This window comes from Ochotona curzoniae, unplaced genomic scaffold (genome assembly GCF_017591425.1).
Source record: "Ochotona curzoniae isolate NIBS_2020 unplaced genomic scaffold, NIBS_Ocur_1.0 scaffold_4701, whole genome shotgun sequence".
In the NCBI taxonomy this organism is placed as follows: Eukaryota; Metazoa; Chordata; class Mammalia; order Lagomorpha; family Ochotonidae; genus Ochotona; species Ochotona curzoniae.
Window position 1 is genome coordinate 52,703,389 of NW_024467122.1, and position 26,228 is coordinate 52,729,616.

At 42.0% G+C, this 26,228-nt stretch overlaps 1 protein-coding gene and 1 long non-coding RNA gene across 4 annotated transcripts in view; one reads left to right on the plus strand and one right to left on the minus strand.

Annotated features, from left to right (window-relative positions):
* Positions 1–26,228, plus strand: part of LOC121149425 — a 69,576-nt gene that overhangs the window by 16,939 nt on the left and 26,409 nt on the right. The gene's annotated exons all lie outside the window — the stretch shown is intronic.
* The window catches only part of SLC30A4 (solute carrier family 30 member 4), a 32,503-nt gene continuing 21,411 nt past the window's right edge, over positions 15,137–26,228 (minus strand). Inside the window, exons 4-8 of the mRNA XM_040970061.1 lie at positions 24,067–24,220; positions 22,822–23,020; positions 21,131–21,236; positions 20,249–20,383; positions 15,137–19,262 (exon numbers count right to left, since the gene is read on the minus strand). Of these exons, the coding sequence (XP_040825995.1) occupies positions 19,108–19,262; positions 20,249–20,383; positions 21,131–21,236; positions 22,822–23,020; positions 24,067–24,220 (749 nt within the window). The 3' untranslated portion in view covers positions 15,137–19,107. The remainder of the gene's footprint in view (positions 19,263–20,248; positions 20,384–21,130; positions 21,237–22,821; positions 23,021–24,066; positions 24,221–26,228) is intronic.

A 26,228-nucleotide genomic window follows, 5' to 3' on the forward strand; every position in this document is an offset into this window, starting at 1 on the left:
CTAATCTACAAGCAGAGGGCCTTCACAAGAAACTTCCTTTCATCTATATAAACTATTTTCTTTCCCTAAATATAAATGCCAATATAAGAGAAATTTTTATAAACTGTTTTCTTTCCCTAAAGATAAGTGCTAGTATAAGATTGGGATTTTAAGCCATTTTGAGGGGGGTTTGTTTTGTTTCCTTTTAGAAGATGCCCCATATATTTTTGCTTTCTTGTGGTAAGAAACTAAAATGTGTCATATCATGTGTTGTAACAGTTCTAGGTATATGGTAAGCAAACTCTTTGTACCTCCATGATTGCCATCTATTCCAGGATATTATTAAGCCATTTCTTAAGGAAAACATTACTTATACTAGGGCAAACTTCAGGACAAAAGTGGGCATATAACAGGATGTTTGGAAACATAGTGGGCTCAATTGTACTATTGTATACTTTTAGCTGTGTGTCATAGCCTTAGGTTACTAAAGGTGTTTTTATCATAATATGATTGATCAATTTGAGGTGTCATATCAGTTACAGGAATCACTTCACATTAGCAGAAAAACAACGACAACAGCACCCTCTGAAGAATTCTATAAAACATCAGAGAGGTGATTGAGTTCCATACAAAGGGGTGAGGCAGCAATGAGGCGACCAGAGACCTTCAGCCGGGCCTTGCCACGCAGCCAGAAACTCCTCGTAGCCTTGCTAACTGAGGAGCGGTGCTCATCACACACCCATGCCATCCAACCCAACTGCGTGGCTCCCCACAGCTGTTGGTCGTGGAGTGCCACTGGCTCACTGCAGGGAGTGCCTCAGGTGACAAGAACTGTCACAGTGGTGAGAACTCAGAGTGAATCTACCCCAAGCTATTGGGGCATGTCCAGTGCTCAACACTAATCAGCACCTACTGTTATTATTACTGCACAGACATATCAAGGCCTAGCAAAACAGAGCAACTTTGTCCAGTGAGGCATACCGAGCTAAGCTGGGGCCAGAATTCAATTCTTCTGTCTCGTCATCCAGAGCACGTGTATATAAGTCATGGAAGTTTCTAACGGTGAGAATAAAGGTTATTGATTTTTAAATCTGTTAATACTTTGAAAGCTGTATGAGCTGACCTTCAGGGTCAAGCTGAAACAGTTGTCTTATTAATTCCTCTGTGACACGATCTTTGAGACAACTGTGCCGCCCCTCAACAAAGTTAGATGTGACAGGAGCCAGATCCAAGAGAGCTTTTCTCGTTCTGCAAGTAATCAGACGTTTGGGCATTCGCACTCATATTTATCTGGGGTCTTTCAGGAAAGTATTACTGTATTCTTTTCTATTTTTAGTTTTTAGAAGATTTCCTTATATATTTGAAAGGCAGAGTAACAGAGAAAGTGGGAGAATCATAGAGAGATCTTTTATCTGCTTTCACTACCCAATGGCAGTCAGGTGTCCCACGTGGGAGTCAGGGGCCCAGAGTGCTGGGCCGTCTTCTGCTGCTTCCCCTGGCACATCGGCAGGAGCTAGACTGGAGGGGTGCAGCCAGAACTGAAACCAGGGCTCATCTGGGACGTTGGCATTGCAGGCAGCAGCTGGACTTACTGTGCCACAGTACAGGTCCCTATTATTTTTTTTTTTTCAAGATTTATTTATTTTTATTGGAAAGACAGATTTACAGGGAGAAAGAAAAACAGAGAGAAAAATCTTCCATCTTCTGGTTCACTCCCCAAATGGCTGTAATGGCCAGAGCTGAGCTGATCCAAAGCCAGGAACAAGGAGTTTCTTCTGGATCCCCCATGTGGGTACAGGCTCCTAAGGCCATTTTCTGCTGCTTTCCCAGGCTACAAGCAGGGAGCTGGGTGGGAAGTGGAGCATTGGGACACAAACTGACACTCATATGGGAACATGGCATATGCAAGGCAAGGATGTAGCCACGAGGCTATTGTTTCAGGCCCCTTAATGTATTTTTTAAACAAAGAGATTAGAGGCTTTCATAGCTATGGTATCACTACACATGCCCCAAGACTAAACATCACATTCTTTATAACTGGGAGCTGGCCAATTTGGAATGTCTTTATGAGAATGGTTAGATGATAAGGGCTTAGCTGTAGAAAAGAGGGTGGGGCATGGACAGCTGGGAGCTGTTAGGGTTCTCTGAACTATTTTTTTCTGTGCAAAAATAGGTATTTACAGTGTGATTCCAATAGAGGGGTGACCCACACTAGAGATTCAAAGCAGTCCCAGGTCCCAGGTTGCTGTGGGTCGTGAGCAGTGATGGCACTGGTCCCAGGGGGCTGTGGGTCGTGAGCAGTGATGGCACTGTTCCCAGGGGGCTGTGGGTCGTGAGCAGTGTTTTGGAGAGCAGTCCTTAGGGAGCTGGTTTAGTTAGATAAAGGGCCCAGCGTGGTAGCCTACTGGCTAAAGTCCTCACCTTACACACACTGGGATCCTGTATAGGTGCTGGTTTGTCACTGTCCCGCAGCGACGGACTTGGTGCATGGAGCAGATAATAACATGCGTGGACCCTGACTGATGGTCAGAGCTGAAGTTTATTAGGGGCATCAGACTTTATACACTGAGAGTCCTTACTGTTTCCCTCTCTTGATTGGGATTCCTTTTGTTTTGTATATTACCCTAGGTGTTCTCATTTACATGCTGTTTATACCAAAGGTAGCCATTAGGTTGTTGTTAAGCAAATACTGTCCAATGAACTGCAAACCTGTGCTGGCTGACCTTCCAGGCTCACAATGTCCTCCTACAAAACCCCCTTCTGTGTTTTATAAAATTAAGCCTGAAACTTGTAGCTGGGGGAACATGCTCTTGGAAGAGCAGAAGAATGGGGAGAAACAATGTTATATATATTAACAGCTATAATTTCTCCCGAGCTAACATGTTTTTGAATTTAACCTAAATCAGAGTTGCACAGGGACAGTGAACAGTTAACATCCATCATATGTAACAGCTGAGTATAAACTTAACATCATAGTTTCTATACAGTTAGTATTAACAGTTGATGAAAGTTTTGGGGAGAATCTCAACTTACAATTTAAGCCTTGCCATTTATATAATTGAAGTGTGATTTTACAGATTTCTATGCATTTAGGATAATCAAAACAGTCTTATAATTCTACCAAATCATAGAAAAGCGTTAGGCAGGTGAGCAGGGAAATCTCCAACAACCTAGTGAATGAGGAAGAATTTAACTCTATATCCTAACCTAGTAAAGTCCATGAAAAGCAAATAGGGAGCCTGACCAGTAAGTACAGGCTGAGCGATTATAAGTTAATGGCCTTTGTTCTGACTGTTCCAAATACTCTATATCCATGTCTCTCTGTAGCCTGATCAATTAGGTACAAGTTGGGTGATTATCAGTTAGCTGACCTTTATTAGTCTCTAGTATCTAAAATAATTTTGGGGCTCACAAGCAACCCTGATGGTCGGTGTAAGAGAGGGCTGGGAACCACGGCTGGAGCTAGGTAAGAACTAGAGCAAGCTCCTCCTCTGAGTCCACTTGTCTCTGAGTGCCACCCGGGGCTCCTGGCTGAAGTTCCAATGTCACCAGACCCTATCATGAGGGAACTGGGCTGCTTCAATCCCGTGTGGGAAATTCACTAGGAAAGGACTGACCTCAGAGTTCTCGGCCTCCAAGGGCACTCACCTTCCTTGTAATCCCCTTGGCAGTCGGGATATGGTCCTCCTTGATGAGGCAGGCATCCACTGCTTCTGTAGTGAAAGCACATGGGAGACCTCCGGGGGTCTCTGGGACTAGGATAGAGAGCTCCTCTCATCCTCCTGCTCCGCCTTGAGATCCCTTCCTGCTCTGTACACACAACCTCCTTTAAGAGGGTGTCAGAGTCGTCCTTGGATTCCACCACAAATTAATATGGCTTTTCTAATGTCTAAGGCAGTTAAGAATTTATTATCTGTGAATAATAATTTACACTTAAAGTCTTCCTCAAACATCCTAAGAAGGTGGAGAATTTCTCTGCACTCCTGACCTGTAGTGAAACAAGAGGAATATTAAACAAATTTAGTTTTCAGTTCTTAGAGGCAGTTCCACTGGGGGTTCCATCTTCTCCAGGGGCAGCGCTGCGTTGAAGGGAGTAGCTGTACTTCCAAGGTCAGATGAGCCATAGGGAAACCACAGTTTTGAGGATCTATCAGGAAATTCTAGGGATAAGAGCATAACCTTTTCCAGATTATTAGTGTTCCACAGTATCAATCATTCAGTTGTATTATCAAATACATCATGTCAGGGACAGTTGTGCTTGATGCACCAATCTCTTAGAATCTCCCATGTCACCTGGTATTGGGAGGGGTCTGTCCTCCTCCAATATTTCCTTGATGGTGATGGATCTTTCAGGATGAGGTCGTGAAGCTGTCTTACTGCAGGCTCTTCCTCCAGTGAATGGAGTCCAAGACTTTACATTACGAGTAGGCATCCACACAGGCTGCAGCTCAGTTCCTGGGAAAATAAGCATATCCTCTTCCCACAGTTAGCAAGGGGTCAGGACCTCTACACTTGTGAGTGGCTAGGTCCCTCCATCAAACCAAAGACATCTGTGTTGGGCCTGCCTCCAGTAACACAGAGCTGCTGCTCACTAGAAGGCATAATCTGAAGAAAATTTAAGGTGAATAAGACCAAATTAACGCACGCACAGGGGTAGCATATTCCCCCCTCTGATTTTAAAACATATATTGTTGGACAAAGTAAATTAGATTTAGTAACAGTTTAAAATCATGTAGATACTTTTATAATTCTATCAGAAAGCTCTGGGGAGTGGCTGTAGGTTGCCATAATCCCAAGGCCACCTGCTCTTGTTGCTAAGCAAACAGCAACACATGATAACAATTTTAAACAACTTTTACAAAAGACAAAATGTTAAGACACACATGTATGCGCGCACACACACACAGACACACACACACTTTTGGAGACTTAAAATATCATTCTCAACCAAGCTTAGTAGTAGTGTTCACCAGAAATCTGTAAGTGAAATGATATTAAATCAATACTCTTGAACCAAGAAACTCAGTGAAAAACATTGATCGCCGCTATGAAATCCCTCTATCAATCTAAAAATGCAAATTTCAGTCTTCCCAGTAATATAGGCATCCTAAGAATACATAGTTAACAACCAGATACAACTTTAGAGCTAAATCATTAAAAGCATGTAAACTAAAATTTAAACCTTCACAATTCCATGGAAGCATACACCATTTTGACACAATAAAATTTTACTCCATGTTGCATTTGGCAATAATCTTAATATAATTCAATAGTCTGGTCAACTGTCTCCACAAAATGGGAGATAGATCCGTTGGCATTCTTGAGGCCTCGTAAGAATACCAAGGGAAGCCCTAGGATTTGAAACCTTTGAATACTTAAATGCTTTTTTAAAGGTAGCTGAAAATATCTGAAAGATTTGTTGTTGAAGTTAGCATGGCACATTAAACATTACAATTGGTTATTGATGTGAGAACATCACTCAGATATCTTAGAACAAATACAAAACCTTGACACATTAAAGGCAGTGAGAGATTTGATTACTAGCCAAAAATACGAGAATTACATTAATACATGCAAACACTTTGTAGACAATATCACATTAATTTAACTTATAGCTTGAAATAATCTAACAGTGTGTTACAGTTCAATTCTATACCAAAGTTACGATAAAATTTCACTCTTTTTAAAATGTCTCCCCAAAAACCTTCAAGATTTACAAAAGCCCAGTCTTTTCTTTGAATTCCAAGTTCCCAAAAGTTGCAATGAATATGCAGATGAAATCAGTTAGCTAAACATTTATCACAACAAAAGACCTTGAAATTGGTCAATATTGTGAAATCTAGCAGTTAAACTGAAGGCCTGTATCCCAGTTTTCTTGTATTCCAGTGTCCTCAGCATTATAAAATATTCCAAAAGACATGCAGTTACAACCTGGGTACATTAACACAGAAACAGCAAACTTTCCCCTTGTAACGATATGATGCCGTTGCCCAAATACTCCTTAAAGCAAGAACATCACTTTGTTAATTTTATTTTTTTTTAAAGATTTATTTTTATTATTTTTTCATTGGAAAGGCGGATATACAGAGAGGAGAGACAGAGAGGAAGATCTTCCGTCCGATGATTCACTCCCCAAGTGAGCGCAACGGGCCAATACTATGCCGATCTGAAGCCAGGAGCCTCTTCCGGGTCTCCCACGCGGGTGCAGGGTCCCAAAGCTTTGGGCTGTCCTCGACTGCTTTCCCAGGCCACAGGCAGGGAGCTGGAAGGGAAGTGGGGCTGCCGGGATTAGAACTGGTGCCCATATGGGATCCCGGGCGTGCAAGGCGAGGACCTTTAACCACTTGTGCCACCGCGCCAGGCCCCACTTTGTTAATTTTAAACAATAAGAACTTAATGAGACAGAGAACATAACTTAATGTAAAAACTTGTACTTAAAAATTGGCATACATGATTAAGCAATGCTGTATAGAAAAAGTGCTATATGAATAACATGCATTCACCACAATTGATTGAAATTTCAGCCTCCAGGATTTACTTGCTGGCTATTTTAAGTTTGAAGTTCTCTGCAGGCACAAATTGAATAGGATGTTCCTGTTTTGTAAACTCCTGAATGTTTGGGACCTGGGAATGGCTTCTCCAGGAGTCTTCTGGCCACAGGTGTCTGCCACCATGATCAACTTTAGATTTACATTCCTTTTTGCAGTGCCGGCCTCTTTGGCACTTAGGACATATTCCTGGGGAGTGACTGTTAGAAGTATCAGCATGGTGTCTTTGAGTTGTAGGAAGCAATTTTTTCTCAGGTGTCCTGGCTTGCCACAGTTAAAACATTTAGCGTTAATTTGCTTTTGAATGGCAAAAGTTTCAAGTGCTGCTAGGTGGGACCGGTGTTTAAATGTGCCTATGTTGCAACAGGCTTTGAGGTAACCCAAAAGATCTTCCTTTTCTTTTATAGGACGAATAACAGCCTGGCAATCCTCATTTGCATTCTCAAAAGCCAGTTGCTTTAATAACAATTTCCTAGTGCCTTCTCCTCTAACTTGTTTTTCTATGGAGTCTGTCAAACGCCTTACAAAATCAGCATAAGATTCTCTGGCTCCTTGAAAGACTTTTGTATAACTGCCTGCAAATTCAGACCCAGCTTCAATTTTCTCCCATGCCCACAATTCTCGTATATGAATGAGCGCAGCTTGAGGTAGCAGTATCTGTTGCTCTGTAGTAACCCACTGTCCATCTCCGACTAACATATCATGTCAATTGCCCCCCTCCAGGGAGCTGGCAACCTGATGCTCCTAACGATCGCAATTTTTCCTTAGCCATATCGCTTCTCCACATTTTCCATTGTAAATATTGAGAAGGAGAAAGTCCTATTTTTGCTATTACTTCAAAATCATAAGGAATCCAGTTTGCTCCCTGGCTCCAGCCATTTAAATATTCCCACACATACGAAGAAGAAGGTCCGTAGGACACGCAAGCCTTTTTAAAAGCTGTGAAGGCATTAACATCTGGGCTTTCATAGATAGGTTGATGGTTTTCTTGACTAAGTATGATTGGAAAAGGCAATCGGAATTCATGAGGTCTCCGGGGAACATCAGACATTTGGAAACGTCTTTGATCAGATTTAAGAGTGAGATGGCATGGGCTGGTATTTAATTCTTCCATTATCCTATCCTTGTTTACCTCACTAGAGAAATCCTGTGGTTTAACACTACAAATTTTCTTCTTTTTCTTAGTTCTCATTTCATTTTCAGTCACATTATGGTAACATCTTTCATTAGGAGAATTTCTCCTGAGTTTTCTTTTCCTAATTTCCACATCTGCAGCATAAGGCCTTTCTCTTTTAGCTGCATTACAGTGGCATCTAGGAGGGTCTCTCACATGTTCTTTTTCATTTTCTTCATCTGTAGTATAAGGCATTTCTTTCCTAGCCACGTTAAGGTGGCGTCTCCCGTTAGGGAAATCTCTCACAGGCTGCTCTTTGCCATCCTCCTCATCTGTACTATGAGGCGTTCCTTTTTTAGAAATATTACGGTAGCCTTTCCTGTTAGGTGGACCTCTTAAGAGTTCCCTTTTTCTTTCTTCCTTGTCTGTATTGTGAAACACTTCATTTTTGGCTACATTTTGGGGGTGTCTCCTCTTAGAGGAGTTTCTTGCACATTCCCCTTCTAAAATTATAATAACAGCTCTAATTAAAGCTGATATCATCCAAAAACTAACTTGATTATCTTCTCTCCTTCAGGCTTTTTCAGCATTTTTCTGAGTAAAATTCTTAAGTCCAGTTTCTAGTGTCCATTCATCTGGAGACCAACGATTATATTCACCAATAAGCTCTAAATAAGAACGCAATTGCTGCCTAGTTACCTTTGCTCCACTTTTCACTAAAAAATTCTGCATAAGAGAGATAAATGACTGTGCCTTACACTGGTTCTGGCCCATTGTCCCACTCACCACTTCCTGTGGCGGTCTCCGCTGCACTTTCTCTTCTTCTTTCAAGTCCCTGTTCAGGCGCCACTTGTCGCTGTCCCGCAGCGACGGACTTGGTGCACGGAGCAGATAATAACATGCGTGGACCCTGACTGATGGTCAGAGCTGAAGTTTATTAGGGGCATCAGACTTTATACACCGAGAGTCCTTACTGTTTCCCTCTCTTGATTGGGATTCCTTTTGTTTTGTATATTACCCTAGGTGTTCTCATTTACATGCTGTTTATACCAAAGGTAGCCATTAGGTTGTTAAGCAAATGCTGTCCAATGAACTGCAAACCTGTGCTGGCTGACCTTCCAGGCTCACAATGTCCTCCTACACTGGTTCGTGTTCTGGCTACCACATTTCCCATCCAGCTCCCTGCTTGTGGCCCTCGGAAAGCAGTTGAGCACAGCCCAAAGCCTTGGGACCCTGCGCCCACATGGGAGGGAGACCCAGAAGAAGTTCCTGGCTCCTGGCTCTTGATCAGATCAACTCTGACCTTTGCGGCCACTTGGGGAGTGAACCAATGGATGGAAGATCTTTCTGTCTTTCCTTCTCTCTGTAAATCTGCCTTTTCAATAAAAATAAATAAATCTTGAAAAAATTGAGATAAAGATCTTCAGGTAGAGAAACAATCAAAGGAGTGCCACTTAATTAGCCAAGGCAAATAATAACAAGCAGTGGCCTTGGAAAAAATCACCTTGCAGAACAGCAGCGGCCAGTGCAGTTCTCTGGCGTTGCAGAGCTCGCTCACTCCGCTTTGGAAGCACAGAAGGCAGGCACCGTTACTATTCCTGTGTTACAGAAGGAGAAATGGAAGCACATGGAAGAAGTAACTTCCCAATTCCCACCGCTAGGCAGTGAGGAGGGAAACCCAGGAGCCTGCTCCAAGCCTGCGCCTCTGGGTGATCTTACCATGAAAATATCTGTTTGGATTGGAGGTACCTAGTAACTAGCCCAGAGAGTAACTGGATCCCCGCCCTCTTTGCTCAGGCGAAACGAGGTCAGCTTGAACATGTCATTCCGGGACTTGTGGGAAGTCAAGCTCTGAGTTGGTATTTCTGTGAGTTTCCAGGGCTTATGTTTTGTTTTGTTTCCAAAGGGCTCACATCCTGCGTGCAGCAGTTCTGAGCCGGTTCCTTTGCGTCCACCCCATCACGACAACTGCCCAACTGCAGACACAGCTCCTTCTTCCCCAAATCTGCGCATGTGCTGGTTCACTGTGACCACTGCGCCAGGGTTTTTTTTTTTTCTTTTAAGATTTATCTATTTTATTGCAAAGTCAGATATACTGAGAGGAGAGACAGAGAAGATGATCCTCTGTCCAATGCTTAATTCCCCAAGTAACTGCAATGGCTGGAGCTTCGCCGATCCAAACCCAGGTTCCTGGAGCCTCTTAGAGATCTCCCAGGTGCAGGGTCCCAAGGCTTTGGGCTGTCCTCTACTGCTTTCCTAGGCCACAGGCAGGGAGCTAGATGGGAAGCAGGGTCGTGGGGATTAGAACTGGTGCCCATCTGGGATCCTGTTGCATTCAAGGTAAGGACTTCAGCTGCTAAGCTATTGCACCAGACCCCTTGCCACGGTTTGTTGGCAGTAACATAGAATGGGCCCTTGCCCTCATCAGGAGGGGAGATGTAGTATGGGAAGCCCAGTGTCCTGGCAGTAAGGAAGTGGCCAGGAAGACCGGGGGGCCCAGCTCCCATCACTTGGATTGCAACCCTTCCTGGCCACAGCCATAAAGAGGGGATTGTGAGAGGAATACACTGGGACTTCATTTTGGATGTGGTCCAAGATGCTCTTCAGAAATGTGACCTTGGGCCCGGCGCGGTGGCGCAAGTGGTTAAGTCCTCGCCTTGCACGCCCGGGATCCCATATGGGCGCCGGTTCTAATCCCGGCAGCCCCGCTTCCCTTCCAGCTCCCTGCCTGTGGCCTGGGAAAGCAGTTGAGGACGGCCCAAAGCTTTGGGACCCTGCACCCGCGTGGGAGACGCGGAAGAGGCTCCTGGCTTCGGATCGGCATAGTATCGACCCGTTGCGGCTCACTTGGGGAGTGAATCATCGGATGGAAGATCTTCCTCTCTGTATCTCCTCTCTGTATATCTGCCTTTCCAATAAAAAATAATAAAAATAAATCTTTAAAAAAAAAAAAAAAAAAAAAAAGAAATGTGACCTTGTTCTGCTTCCTATTTAACAGAAAATCCGGAGCAATAGTGAGTTCTTTTCCATGGTATGTGCACGTGGCAGGGAGGTGGTGTCTGATAATTCCCAATCGGGTAATTATAAAATGGCTGTCATTTGAAAATAGTTTCACTCTCCTCTAGAAGAAACCAATCAACCAATCAGTGTTGCGAGATTCCCCGGCTTCATTATCTGCCGGAGTCCAGCTCCAGCTGAGTTCGGAACTCGAGAAGGGTGCGTGGATGAGGCACAAAGAGGAAAGAAAGAGACGGATCACTAGGATTTCATGATCATAATGGCCAATGCGGGAAATCTGTCCGCTTTATTTATACAAAATCAGTCAAACTCTGGCTCAGACTTTTTACTTCATGGTCAAGTTGGGAATTTCTAAGGATAATTCTGCCATTAGTTTTACCTAGAAACAACAGAAGTTCCTGCTACAATTCTTATCCTACAACTCAATCTTGTATCACAAAGAAAAGGGGAATCTAAATAATGAAGAAAGAATGAAAGCCTAAATGTAGGTCCCTTGATTAGCATAAGGTCAATGGGGACAGCCAAGACAGTAGGAATAATAGAAGACCCCTTTGCCAGACATTATCACCGACATTAACCTCCAAGCTCAGGCTGAGCAAAAGACCAGCCCCACAGTAACAAACAATGCCTGGATGGATTAGAATTCCCCGGCAGGGTGGTCTGGTGCCCATGCAAAAGAAGGTGGAACTGCATTCAGGTGGCTGCAGAGACATCCGTGGGGGGCCCTGCCAAACAGGGAGAAGTTCCCTGTGGCCCTGCCTGCAATGGAACAATACTCTTCACACCTTCGTGTCCCCTACATCCACTGCAGGGACCCCAACAATTATCATAGTATCTCAAAGATGAGAAGTGCTCCTAGGACCTCATATAGGACCTCGTTAGTAGCCAACATCACAGCTCATACACTGTAAATCATATCACGTAATGGGTTAAGAATATTCTGGACTTTAGAAACTATTCTGAAGAAGCAAAGAGAGGATGGAAGAAGTTTGTGTTCAGATACCAAGACTACCTGTCAAATGACTTAAGAACCTGTTGGAACTGGAATGATCCTGGTAGCCTTAGCAGGTGACTGTGGTAAAATGGTAAACAGGAACCCAAGAACCGCTTCTTAACCTTGCTGCCAACCTTGTTCATGCCCTAGGCCAAGCATTCATTGTGGTCACTGTTCAGAGGCAGGTAGCCCTGCTCAGGCAAGCTAGAAGGGAGAGGGGGGAGGAAAAGATAGGAAGATGTGGTCAGATCTTCAGATCCAGAAACGTCCAGGGACCAAAGGTGGTCTGTCTGCCTTCAGGGCTACACTTGCTTATAGGAGGTCTCTTAAAAACTTTGCTACTTAAAAAAAATCCTACTCTGTTACCATGAAATAGCTCAATATGTCTTGGAGAACAACCAACCCACACACATTTTTCCACAGCATCATTATTTGGTTAAAATAAACAGAAGTGTTAAAAGCAAAACCATCAAGCAACCACAAGCCAATATGCAATGCTTGGCAAGTGAGACAGACAGTAGGAGTTTGAAAATCAAACCAGAAGGACGTTTTGAGAAGTCCAGGCCAGGAGACAGGCATGCCATCGGTAACACTCAGAGTATCATCCTCCCACTGACTGGTGGCATCCTGAGCCGATATAGTCTGCAGTGGTTGGGGGAAGCCACGTGAGAGCCTGTTACACCACAATGCTGCTGGACAATGACAGTGGTGGTGGTGTGTTGCTGAGGCTGGGTTTTTAAATCTGCTAATGTTAAACATGATTCATGTTGAAATTCTGTTTAGTCCTAAGGCTTCATACCACCTATCTATGCTTAGTCTATTTCATAGCTCGTACAAGTTATCACGGGACCTTTGTTGGAGTTAAAGTATAACCAGAGTACTATTCAATTAACACAGTAAATGAAGATGTTAGTACAGTATAAATAGGAGCTGTTTCCTAAAATTAGCAATTTTATTTAAAAGATTTATTTATTTGAAATGCAGTTATAGGAAGAGAGAGGGAGAGATTTAGAGAGGCAGGCAGACAGAAAGAGGTCTTCCATCTGCTGGCTCACTTCCCAAATAGCCACAGTGGCCAGAGATGGGCCAATCTGAAGCCAAGAACTAGGAGCTTCCTTCAAGTCTCCTATGTGGGTGCAGGGACCCAAAGGTTTGAGCCATCTTCTGCTGCTTTCCCTGGCACATTCACATGGATTTGTTTTGGAAGTGGAGCAGCCAGGACTCAAACCAGTGCTTATATGGGATGCCAGTGATGCGGGCAGTAGCTTAACTCATTGTGCTACAGTATTGGCCATTCAAATTAAAATGAACACAAAAATGCCAATCAAAATAGAAGTATAGCCAGGCAGATAATCAGATGCTATGAGGCCCGGTGTGGTACCCTAGCGGCTAAAGTCCTCACCTTGAATGTCCTGGGATCCCATATGGGTGCTGGTTCTAATCCCGGCTGCCCCACCTCCCATCTAGATTCCTGCTTGTGGCCTGGGAAAGCAGTTGAGGATGGCCCCAAAGGGCAGACCCAAAACCTTGGGACCCTGAACCTGCATGGGAGATCTGGAAGAAGCTCCAGGATTCTGGCTTCAGATTGGTTCAGCTCCAGCTATTGTGATCACTTGGGGAATGAATCATTAGATTCATTAGATTCAACTGGCAGCTTAAGGAGGCCAAATGCTTGACCCTGGATGAGATTTCATGGTGAAAACCACTAAATGAACTGGTGATGGTGGTATTCTGGGAAGAAACTGCTGTGCTAGTCAAGGCATGGTGGTTTGCACATGGTAGTATTTAAAATTGTGCTAGTCTTCTGTTTCCAAACCCAAAAGGGGATAAACAATAAAAACAAGTCAAGGGAGGGGAAAGACTTTGGTGTCTTAGACACAGGAACTTCCAAGTGGGCTCAAGAAGGCTTTACTGCAACCATAGACACTTGAAAAATATATATATCTTTGTTGGAAAGGCAGATTTTTACAGACAGACAGATTCTTCAAATTGGTTCACTCCCCAAATGGCTACAACAATTAGAGCTGAGTTAATCTGAGGCTAGGAATCAGGCGCTTCTTCTGGGTCTCCCATGTGAGTGCAGGGTCCCAAGGCTTTGGGCCATCCTCTACTGCTTTCTGAGGCCACAAGCAGGAAACTGGATGGGAAGTGGAACAGCTGGGATGTGAATCAGCATGCATATGGGATCCCAGCATTTGCAAGGGGAAGACTAGCGAACTGAGCCATAGCACCAGACTCTCCCTCCCCTGCACCCCCCCCTTAGTGCTATAGCCTCAACATGGCACAGCAGTGTACAGCAAAAGGTAGGCAAGGTTTTCCTGTGAAGAGCTGGGTTGTAAATCTTTTTTTTTAAAGATTTATTTTATTATTATTATTTTTTTAATTGGAAAGGCGGATATACAGAGAGGAGAGACAGAGAGGAAGATCTTCCGTCCGATGATTCACTCCCCAAGTGAGCACAACGGCCGATACTATGCCGATCTGAAGCCAGGAGCCTCTTCCGGGTCTCCCACGTGGGTGCAGGGTCCCAAAGCTTTGGGCTGTCCTCGACTGCTTTCCCGGGCCACAGGCAGGGAGCTGGAAGGCAAATGGGGCTGCTGGGATAGAACCAGCGCCCATATGGGATCCCGGGCATGCAAGGCGAGGACCTTAACCACTTGTGCCACAGTGCCGGGCCCTGGGTTGTAAATCTTTTGCATTTGTCGTAACTCAACTTTGCCACAGTAGCATGAAAGCAATCACAGAATACATACTTAATGAGTGTGCTGTATTCCAATAGCATGTTATTTATAGATAATGAAGCTTATTTAAAATCCATTTAATTTCCACACTATACAATATTATACAATATTATTCCATTGATAAAATAATTAAAAATGTAAAACGCATTCTTGGCTCTTGAGCCAAACAGCAAAGGCTGCAGGTCACCTCGCTTGGGAGGGTGGTGTGCTGTCCCCACTACCCACCAGTGGTGTCCTTGGGCTCTTCAGTGGTCCTCATCACCCTTACTTTCATGGTGGCTTCTTTCTTTTCCTGTCATTGCTGCTTTCAAAGAAAGGCTCTTTTAGCATCTCTTTATTTAGATATTTCAGGTTATTTCTTAAATTTCTAAGATTATATTTTCCAATTTTTTTTTTAAAGATTTATTTTTATTGGAAAGGCAGATTTACAGAGAGGAGAGACAGATCCACTGGTTCAGTCCCCAAATGACCACAATGGCTGGAGCTGAGCCAATCCAAAGCTGAGGGCCAAGAGCTTCTGGGTCGCCCACATGGGTGCAGGGTCCCAAGGCTTTGGGCCATCTTCTGTTGCCTGGGAAATGGAGCAGCTGGGACACAAACCAGTGCCCATATGGGATGCTGTGCTTGAGGTGGAAGATTAGCCAATTCAGCCAACACGCTGCCCCCCAATGTTTCTCTTATTGAATATGCTAAAAGGCCTACTACTATTATTTGATAAAAAGAACAGAAACTTAAAGATCTGTACATTTAAAAAATTTTAATAAACCACATGGCAAAAACAATACTTTAATAAATGCATAGGAAATTACAATTTGAAAACTGCAGATACAATACATATACATATACTTTAATCTTAATTACACAGACAGACCCCAGCTTCAAAATCTTTCTAAAATCAATCATATGTAAAATACCTGGTTTCTAAAGGGGCACATGAAAAAGTATACACAATTTCTTCAACTGTGATATGGCTTATTGAACAACACATACTTATGTAGAGAAGCGTAAGTTTTCCAAGTATACAGTATCTTCTCCGTGGGAATGTGATTTACTGGCACATTTCAGTTCTTTGTTATTTTAGAATATACTTATTTGTACTATTTAAATTGTCACTGTCCTTTATTTGACTGCAAGGACTCCAAGTATCACAAAATATTAGCTGGTCCTCACAGGATGATCAAAGAGCAGGTGAAATCCTCTGTAAGCAGGAATTCAATGACTGCCTGGCCTGAGTGAACACACAGAATTCAACAGCATGGACCTCCCATGACAATTTCTCCTCTCCAAATTGTGTGCTCCCACTAATATCACAAACAAAAAATACACCTGGTGGGCATCTGTGACCTATATCCAAGTCCTGGCCAACAAGACTCACATGGCTAATCTGGAGTCAGGGTCTACAAGTGGTACGTCAGCTACAAAGACAATATGCTTCATCCGTTGTTGGAAGGGGAGACAGCTCCCTTCAGCCCAGCGGTACGGTATCATACTCATTTATGACTGATGCCCATGAGCTAAGTTTGGTTCTGTGAAGTAATCTTATATTGGGGAGCACATTTTGTAATATAAAATGTTCTATTTACTAGGTAACCAACAGTAAAATTTCCTAAAGGCCGTTTTACTCCTTACATTGAACCAATTAATACAAATGTATAAGAAATATTTAGTGAACAGTGTTTGTTTCAGAATTGAATGATTATCCCTACCGAGGTTGTGAGTGTAACTGACAGGACCGAGTGTTCATTAGCAATGACCTTCTCCTGTGGTTGCACAGTGGAGGCTGATTCTGTCACAGTGACTCGATGTGGTTTAGTATGCAGTGGAATGTGGAACACTGAGCTGTCAAGAAAAGGCTCTTTCCCATTGGGAAGCACACTTCTAAGCAGTGTCATGTCTCTGAAAGACAGCATTCCCTCATGTTAAAAATGAGAGGAAAGCTCACGGACCTGGACTTGGCCACAGCTATTCTGGGAAAGCTCTACTGAAGACAGATACTGCCAGCTGGAACACCTGGCTGAGGAAACAGGACACTGAGCCTCAGAAGAGTGGGGAGCTTCTGGGAACGGAAAGAAAATGGTAAAATAAGGAATCCAGTGATTTGACAAATGATGCTGTATGTAATGTAGGAATTATAGGAGCTTCTAGTTCCGCATAGCAAAGCTTTCCACAATAGGCTCCATTAAACTATGTTCCCATCACATTTCTAAGGCGGGATGATGTTTGTGAGACAGTGGGTCTTTTCCTGAAGCAAATCAAGAGGCTACACAGGATACTGTATGCAAGGAACTGACTATGTCCAAATATTAAGATATATCATACTGAAGAACTGAAATGTTGCAATTTTGCTGTTCCACCGCAAAATTAATCATGCTGTGTGTTTGTCCCACTCAAGCCCTGGCTCTTCCAAGGCAGCAGGGAAGTTTCTGGGCACTCCAATGAGGAGTCAAGGTGTGCAGTCCCTGGTCTTAATTACTACTAATGTTCTTTTCTGCAGGTTTTGTCAAGATTTATTTTTAAAAAATCTGTCAATTCTCAAATCTTGTAGGTCCAGGAAAGTACAAATACAAAATCTGTAGTTCCTGATACAAAAACAAAGCACAGGAAACCTTATGTGAGCCGCACTTGAAGCACAACACGATAATTATGACTTACAAAAGTTTTCAGCATTTTTATATTTTATAAAAGGATCCTTTTCAATCCTCAAATGGATTTTAGATTGTCTTTGTCAAGTAACTTTTTGAGGAACAGTTCAGTATGAAAATCTAAGTCTGTCTTTATGATACAGGAAAAACTGACAAGGCATACACTCAGTAGATATGAGAAAATCATTAGTAAGAATGCATTTTGCCCAGTTACTAGATACTCAAAGTCCATAAATGCTCACATGTTCACTGAATTTATTTTTAGTTGTCTTTTATATGAGTTGCCTTTTATATGAGCATTTTGATTGATTGAAACAGTTTATATTCTCCTGAAATTTTTTAGAGAAATCCAAATAATTATTTTAATTAGATTCACAGTAAGAATCCTGTGGAGTGAGTGTTCATTGTATTCAGTTAGGTGCCACCAACTGTTTAGCTGATACCATCCACCTCTCACATTCCTGGGTAAAATCTTGGGATCCCCAGGCTTGGTAGGCTTACTTGCAGCACAGTACTTGGTCAAAAGATGGAATCTCCTTTCCTCATTTATATTACAAGTCATCAGTGATGATTACCTGGGACTTCACTCCACACCTTACACTGTAGAAGTCATTGTTACCCTACCCTAGTTCCCAGCAGAGCACAGGAACCATAGCCACTCTTGTTACAGGAAATTGCTTCCACTGAAAGGGGCCTTGTTGTGGGCACAAAGGTAATCTCCAAACCAGTGGCTGGCTACAGTGAAACAGGAATATTCCCAACTGCTTCCTTAGCACAACCACTACCAATTAGGTGTTCTGTTCAGAAACTTCTAGGCTTAGCTTTCCTACAGAAGATTTAGTATCCATTCAGATTCCAGAGATTTAAAACACACATACAGAATGGTCCCCCCCAAATTACTGTTTTGTTTTCCCAAAATAAGATCTCTTCCCACCACCTCTGCACATTTCTGCTGTTGTATTATTGAAAAACCTCAAAATTATTTCTTAACCTTGGTTCCTGGAGTCCAGGGAGTCTTAACTCACACAGTAAACCAGAAGCTCGCTCTGGAGTAATGTGATTGGTCTGTATGTGAGAGATGGGTTATTACAGTTGAACCCTGGCCCACAGTTTCACGCTGAAACACATCTGCTTGGAGGGGGAGTCCTGGCACTAAAGCAACTTGTCAAGTGTTGGCAGCTCTGGAGGGACAGAGGATCACTGTGTCCTTTGGCTGTCTCTCTCCTGCTGTTCCTAAGACAGTTCCACGAATTAAAGCGATTTGGGAAAGACAATTCTGAAATGCCACACCCCATCTTTATTCTTCCGTTTTAAATCATCATATAGTAATTTGAGTTAAGACTAACTTTTGCCATTCAGAACATTGAAAATATTTCCTAGATAATTTAATGACAGTGGCCACAATTATGTGAAGATTTGGATCTTGTAAGATTTACAAATAATTACAGACATTACCTGTCAGAGTCAAAACCCTGTTATATCTGGAAAAGGTATAAAGTATAACAGTAACATTCAGACTTACTTGGGAAATAAAACATTTCTGAAATATTTAGGAATGCATGCTCATTCCACTTTCTGAATAATTTCTAATAATTTCTGAAATACGTTGAGAAGTAATCTGTGTAAAAAGAGAGCAGCAATTCTAGAAGCTGGGTGTCAAGATTACATAATTTAAAAAAAATTCAGTTTTCCAGCACTGGCTTGATATATATAAAACAGCCTTTAAAAAGTATTTTTAAATGCAAATACTGAATGCTTGAAGCTTCCTGTAAGACACGTACTCTTGAATTGGTGAAGCAGGGTCTCGGATTGTCTTCTGTGAGGTATCTATAGAGTCACGTCTCATTCTGTAAACAGTGTTTTGGAAACATCTTCATCTGGAAATCACCAAGTCTCGATTTACCAGAAGCAAAGACTGGCACTGTCAAGCTGGAGTGATTGTTCTGAGAGACTAGTACTGGGCATAGAAAGAGCTGTCAGGGACTCCACATTCTCATCTACATTTGCATTTATTGCTCGCCAGTCTGTGACTGCAGGATAAATAAGGCAGCAGACCCCCAAATAAGGACAGTTAGGGACTGGCACTCTGACAGTTTGCGCAAGTTCTGTCCACTTCTTGCCTGTAACTCTGAAGCTGAATGGTACATTTATACATGCCAAACGTGTTCAGCAACAAATGCTTTGCCTTGGACTGTACTTCCTCCCATTTAGATGAACTTCCAGGAACTGTAAAGTCAAGAAAACATCATTACTATTCATTGTAACACACACCAGGGAATAAACATATGGGGAAAAGCAACCTTACTAGACGGGTGAGCGTACTTTGATTAGTCTGGCTTCTATCCTCTCTAAGCTGTTCCATTAGACAAGTATAAAGGATCTTCAAAAAGTGGAAAATGTATATTATGAGACAACTATGAATGAATAGATTTTATATTTTTGCAACAAAATAGGTTCATCTTTTTCTTTTAAAGATTTATTTATTTTTATTGGAAAGTCAGATATACAGAGAGGAGAGAGCTTCTTCCCGGTCTCCCACGCAGGTGCAGGGTCCCAAGGCTTTGGGCCGTTTTCAACTGCCCTGCTAGATCACAGGCAGGGAGATGGATGCGAAGTGCATAGGGCAGCTGGGACTGAACCGGTATCCAGATGGGATCCCGGTGCGCGCAAGGCAAGGACTTTAGCTACTAGGTTACTGTACTGGGCCCAAATTTATCTTTTAATTGCATTTTCCCATGAACTTTAGGAGATGTCTGCTTGCACATCACTAATTCTCAAATGGTTTCTCATTTTCCAATCTCTGCCGTCCATTCCCAGGCAAAGAGCAGACATTAGTGATAAGCCTGGCATTCACCTTCAAAATAAATTACGTGTGTGTTATTTTGATAAAAAAATAAAAACCATCAATGTGTGAAATAAAAATCAATTAAAAAATACAGAGAATTCTGGCTTTTCTTAAAGGGAATGGAACATGAGAATTATATACCAATCCCTTTAATTTGAAAGTGAGTATCAATTTGTAATGTCTCATCTCAAAGAAGTCAGAAATAACAATTGCACTATACGTAGTGTCCTGAAACTCACTTTTTGAAGAAACTCACCGCACCCTTAAAACAAACTTTTCTGCATAAAAGTCTTCTTAATGATAAGCAAATTTCGTTCTTAAGGAAGTTTCCCTAATCCCACACTTATATTTACCCTCAGCAACGTACTTAGCTGCATGTGAACGATGGCAGTAGATTTTCCTGAAGTGAGAGACCAGATGTTTAAATCATCCACCGAATACACATCTTCTATTTTCATCAAAGCGTCTTTGATACAGTCTATGTTCAAGTGGCTGGGTACTCCTATTGGTTCATAATGAAAACTTTAATCAGTAAAGTTTATTTTGGAAAAAAAGTTTTACATAAAAAAGCTGCAGACATTTTTTTTTCAAAGAAAACAAGTGGATTTAAAAAATTTAGCTTAAAAATATTTAACATGGAGAATAATACACAAGAAGTGAATACATACTGTTTAAAAAAGTCATTCTCGCTAAAAAAAAAAAATGTCATTCAAAACAGAATACTTTAACAGATACTGTAGGATAGACTTAAAATAGAGAAAAGAGAGAGAAACGTCCAGTGAAGATAAGCCTGCTGCTGAGAACGTAGCATCAGTAAGTGAAGGATGTTGTAGACAAAGCAGAGGCAAGTTCAAGGGGAGTTAAATGGAAGGAACAGATGAAGCGTCACTGCGTTAAGGATCAACTGCACTGCTGTTCTAGCTTTACAGTTCATCACCAGCAGGACTTTAAGCAGTTTGCTTTCTTTGCTTTTATCTCTCTGAGTCTGGGTTTCCTTATTTGTAAATGTGTCCAGCTGACCTCACTGCGCACTTGGCCTACTTGGCTTAACTTTTAAAAGGTCAAAGGGGAGATGGACAGGAGAGGGTGCAGACCCGTCTATGGTATGTGCACATGAGACAGTGTTATGTGGCATGGTAAGTCCCCATACAAAGCAGAAGACATGGCTCCCACCCAGACAGACCTCCCTGATGCCAAATGTGCATTACAAGATGATGGACCCATAGAGGGGATACTAATGAGCTCTTACCTTCCAATATTATAACTATTGTGTCCCATACAATGCGAAATGTTGTAAAAGCCACAAGTAATGAAAATACATAAGTACAGATGGGATCAGCAATCTTGTATTCCGGCTAAAAAGGAACAGATCAAAGTTTTATGAGGAAGTATAGACAGATGTAACGGAAACAATAAAGCAAGGGCAGGGAATATCTAGCCTGTGGGTCATATACAAAGTCTGCAGAATCAATTGGTCTGGTCCTGCTAAGGCAACCCCAGTCAGGGCTTTCAATGCAGCACATTTAGAGTGAGCTAATTTTTAAGTTTTAACTTGTGTGTGATTGATGCTATAAATATCCAAATTGTCCTTGGCAGGTTTCCACCCCTATTACGAAGCAAAACAGCACCAATGCCTCCTGTTCTTTGGCATTCTTCTTTTTTAAACATTTATTTTATTTCGAAAGTGAGATATACAGAGGGGAAGAGCTTCCATCTGATGATTCACCCTCTAAGTGGGTGCCAATGGCTAGAGCTGAGCTGATCTGAAGCCAGGATCCAGGAACCTCTTCCAGGTCTCCCACACAGATGTAGGGTCCCAAGGCCTTGGGCCATCCTCTACTACTTTCCCAGGCCACAAGTAGGGAGCTGGATGGGAAGCGGGGTCGCTGGGATTATAACTGGAACCCATATGGGATGCTGGTACATGCATAGCTAGGACTTTAGCTGCTAGGCTACCATGTTGGGCTCACAATGTCCAGGTTTTAAAGGCATCCTCCACTGCTGCTAAAGAACGCCAAAGAAGGGCCAGGCATGCTAGCCTATCAGCTAAAGTCCTCACCTTGCAAGTGCCAGGATCCCATATGGGTGCTGGTTCTAATTCTGGCAGCCCTACTTCCCATCCAGCTCCCTGCTTGTGGCCTGGGAAAGCAGTTGAAGATGGCCCAAAGCCTTGGGACCCTGCACCCATGTGGAAGATCCAGAAGAGGCTCCTGGCTCCTGGCTTTGGATAGGCTCAGCTCCAGCCGTTGTGGCCACTTGAGGAATGACTCAATGGATGGAAGATCTTCCTCTCTGTCTTTCCTCCTCTCTGTATATCTGACTTGCCAATTAAAAAAAAAATCTTAAAAATACTTGGACATTGTAACCAAAAAAATTGTCATTCTTTCCGGGTTGTTTAAATGACTCTACTCAAGGAACCTATTTCTAGACATTTAATCACTTGTCCTATTGTTCTCTCTGTGCCTTCACTAAACTCTTTTTGCTCGTTCAACATCAAAGCGTTATGTTTGGTGTAGTGGGAGGCTGGGTGGGGTTTCTCCCTTTATCTCTACTTATCTCCCCCTTTATCCCAGATACAGAAAAAAAAAAGCAATAATGTAGAAACAATAGTCTTACCCACTTTCCCGTAGCCTTTAACCCTTTGTGCCCTAATCAACTATGTAAAGATTGTCAAAAATAAAGAAACTAAAAAAAAAAAAAAAAAAACCACAAAAAAACAAACAGAAAACAAAAGTGTTGCTATACCAATAATTAATTAAGTTTACAGAAATATAAAATGAATAGAACTGGCATTTGAGGTCAAGAGTCAGCTCTGGTTTTAATGTTCAAAATGAACAGAACTGTCATCAAAGTTCAGAATATTGATAAAAGGTAGTCAGCTTTAGTTTTAATGCTGAAATTAAATCCATTTTAAAATAGAAAAATCAGTCATCATGTTACCTTGAATCGTATGATGTATGCAGCTATCAGCACGCCAACACTCTGTACCAGATCTCCCAAGGCATGTACAAATGCAGCTCTCACTGCCAGGCTGTCCTGCCCGTGGCTGTGTCTGCCAGGCCCTGCGCTAGGCGAGCTGGAAGGCAGCGTGTGGGAGTGCGAGTGATGATGGCCAGACTGATTCAACAGAAACCCCATTCTGTTAAAAACAAAAGAAAATATTGTTTTTCCCAATATTACTGACAAAAATGTTACTAGCAGACACTGATGAGGCAACATCAAAGTCATTTATTTAGCAAGAACTTGAGCACCCATTAGTATTCTGTGGTAGATGTTGGCTTGAAAACAGCAAGACATACCTACCCCTACTTGCACAGAGCTATGTTCGTGTAGAGCCGGTGCAACAAATATGTAGTGTACAGAGCCTGTGTGAATGTAAGCACCACAAAGAGATACAGAATGATGGGAAGAGTGCTGAGAGAAGGCCACACACACACACACACACACACACACACACACACACACACACACACACACACGAGTGTGCTGGCAGAGTGCTCCAGGCTGAAGAATCAGGGCCAAGGCCATAGGGGGAAATGCACTCCAAATGTTTGAGAAAAAAGACAGCCATTGTGGCCAAAGCTAAATAAGCAAAAGTGCTCTGAGGGCACTTGGAATGGTACATGGACAGGGTCTTATAGAAAGGCTATCGCAAGGCTTTTTCATTTTATTCTAGATATGAACAGAAGCCACTTTGGGTAGGGCTGCTGTTTTGTGCCTTGGTTTTACGGGAACACCATGCTCACGTGTTTTCACCCGAGGCTGGCTGCTTCCATTCTTCCACAGCAGAGGTGAGTAACTGAGAGGCTGTGGTTCACAGAGCGTAACACACTTACTGTCTAGACCTTTACAGGAAAAGTCTGCTGGCACCTGCCCTAAGTGATGGAGGATACAAGTAAAATTGGAAAGCTTTTAGGGAGAAGGACAGTTTAAAAAAAATCTAGTTAACATTGTGTATTCCAAAAATCAAACAACAACAATCTTTGTTGTATTTAATTCTTGATTCTTAGTAAAATTCCAGCGTGTATCAGCAAACAAGGACCTTAGAATGCTCAAGTGTTTTCATAAGGAAGATTAATGTACTATGTAAACTAAAAAATATTAAAGTATCACTTTACATCACTGAATGCATCTACAATAAGATCACAGTACTTACAAGATGGCCATGAAAAACACTGAACTTACATTATATTAACTGCAACTCCAATAGCTGCGGTGATGAGCATTATATCTCCATTTATCTCATAGTTCATATGGATAGTTCTTTGCACAGCTTCATATAAGAGGAATCCCATTAGTATATACACCAACAATACGCTAATCATAGCCGACAAAACCTCTAGGGGAAAAATATAAAATATATGTATATGTTCAGCACAGTTATTCTAACTAGATATTAACACTATAACTTTTGTCACGTCACTTTTATTTTTTTAAAAAAAATTATTTATTTTTATTAGAAAGGCAGATCAGATTTATGGAGAGAAGGAGAGACAGAGAGATAAATAAATCTTCCATCCACTGGTTTGCTCTCCAAATGGCCACAATGGCTGGAGCTCAGCCGATCAGAAGCCAGAAACCAGCAGCTTCTTTTGGGTCTCCCTCGTGGGTGCAGGGTCTCAAGGCCTCGGGCCAGCCTCAGCTACTGGAAGGGAAGTGGAGTAGTTGGGACACGAACCAGCACCCACATGGGATCTTGGCGGTTTTAAGGCAAGGATTAAGCCATTGAGCCATCATGCCAGGTCCCCATATCACTTTTCTTATTTAAAAAATGATAAGCAGCTTGACTGATTTTGACCTTCACTGACTTGACTCCAATAGCTCCCCACCTTACATATCACCTGGTCATAGTATGTCAATTTACAGATCATATACAAGCTAAAATTAATGACAACCTGGAAAAAAATCTTTACTACACAAGAACATTGCATTTCCTAGTATTAAAAAGAACAAAATAAAGTGAAAAAGAAAAACTGACAAAACCCATAAATAGTTCAGAAATGGCAAACTTTAAAAATCAAAGATAATGAACTAAAAATGTTGACCAAGAGTCCTTTTTTCTTCTAGTAAGCTGGAAAAAAACTGAAAAAAAGGTTCAACAATAGCCAGACTTAGCAAAGACACACTGGCGGGGGGGTGGTATTAGGCAGCACTCACTCCAGAAGAAGAACCAGTTGGTAAAACTGATCAAAGTGTCAAATGCATACATTCCTTCACCTGGCAATTCTTCTAGGAGTCTGTCTGATTCTTACTGAGCAGGAACTGTATGTTTCTGTCCTATTCCAACATCTGTTCTATTGATCCACAGGATATTACAATTTGTCTACATTAATTATTTGTTTTCAGGAACCAGCCTATAACTGATTGATAATATTTCTGAATCCTAATTTATAAATTAGATTTAAGACATACCAGAATCCAATATACTTGAATTGCCTGGAATCTTTGAGCCATGACTCATATCAGATTACATTTAAAAAAAAATGTTTTACAGGATTATGTCGTTTCTCTAATAAAGAAGTTTCTTTAAAAATGTTTTCCTACTTTTATTGTTTTGAGTGTCAACTCTTGCTCTATATGATGCTGATTACTTTAAAATACATTCTACATTGTTATTTTGAAAGGACATAAGATGATTTTTTATTGTTTTCACATTGATGGAGAACTCAAACGGTACAAATACAGCATGTGTAGCCAAGTCAGCAGTTCTCTTTATCCAAGGTAACCAGGTTTTTAAATAAGCATTTTGTATAATCCTAGAGATTACACTGCAGATGATGTTTTATGTAATATCTTTCCTTTTTTGTCTATATAAACGGTAAATATTCTATACAGTGTAGTGTACTTTGCTTTTTCCACCTAAAACTATTTTTTGGAGCTTACTCTCTTTCAAGCCTGGGAAAAGCTAAAGCCACGAGGCTGGAATCTATTCGGAGTCTCCCATGAGGATGAAGAGGCCCAAGCACCTGGGCCAGCTTCTATTGCTTTCCTAGGCTGGATTGAAGGGGAACAGCCAGGACTTGAACTGGCACACATTGGGATGCCAGCCATGCAGGTGGTAGCTTAACCCACTGTGCCACAGTGCTGCCCACTTTAATAAAAGTATAAGAATTATAAAATGACGCATTTCACATTTATAAAGATTCATAGCCACAAAACTTGAAGATATACAGATGTGAATGATTATGAACATTTAAAGAAAATAGTGGTTGGTATGGTGACATAAGCGGGTTAAACTGCTGCCTGGGATGACTGTGCACCATACTGGAGTGCTGGCTTGGGTCCTGGCTACCCTGTTCCCAATCCAGCTTCCTGCTAACACACCTGGGAAGGCAGGAGCCGATGGC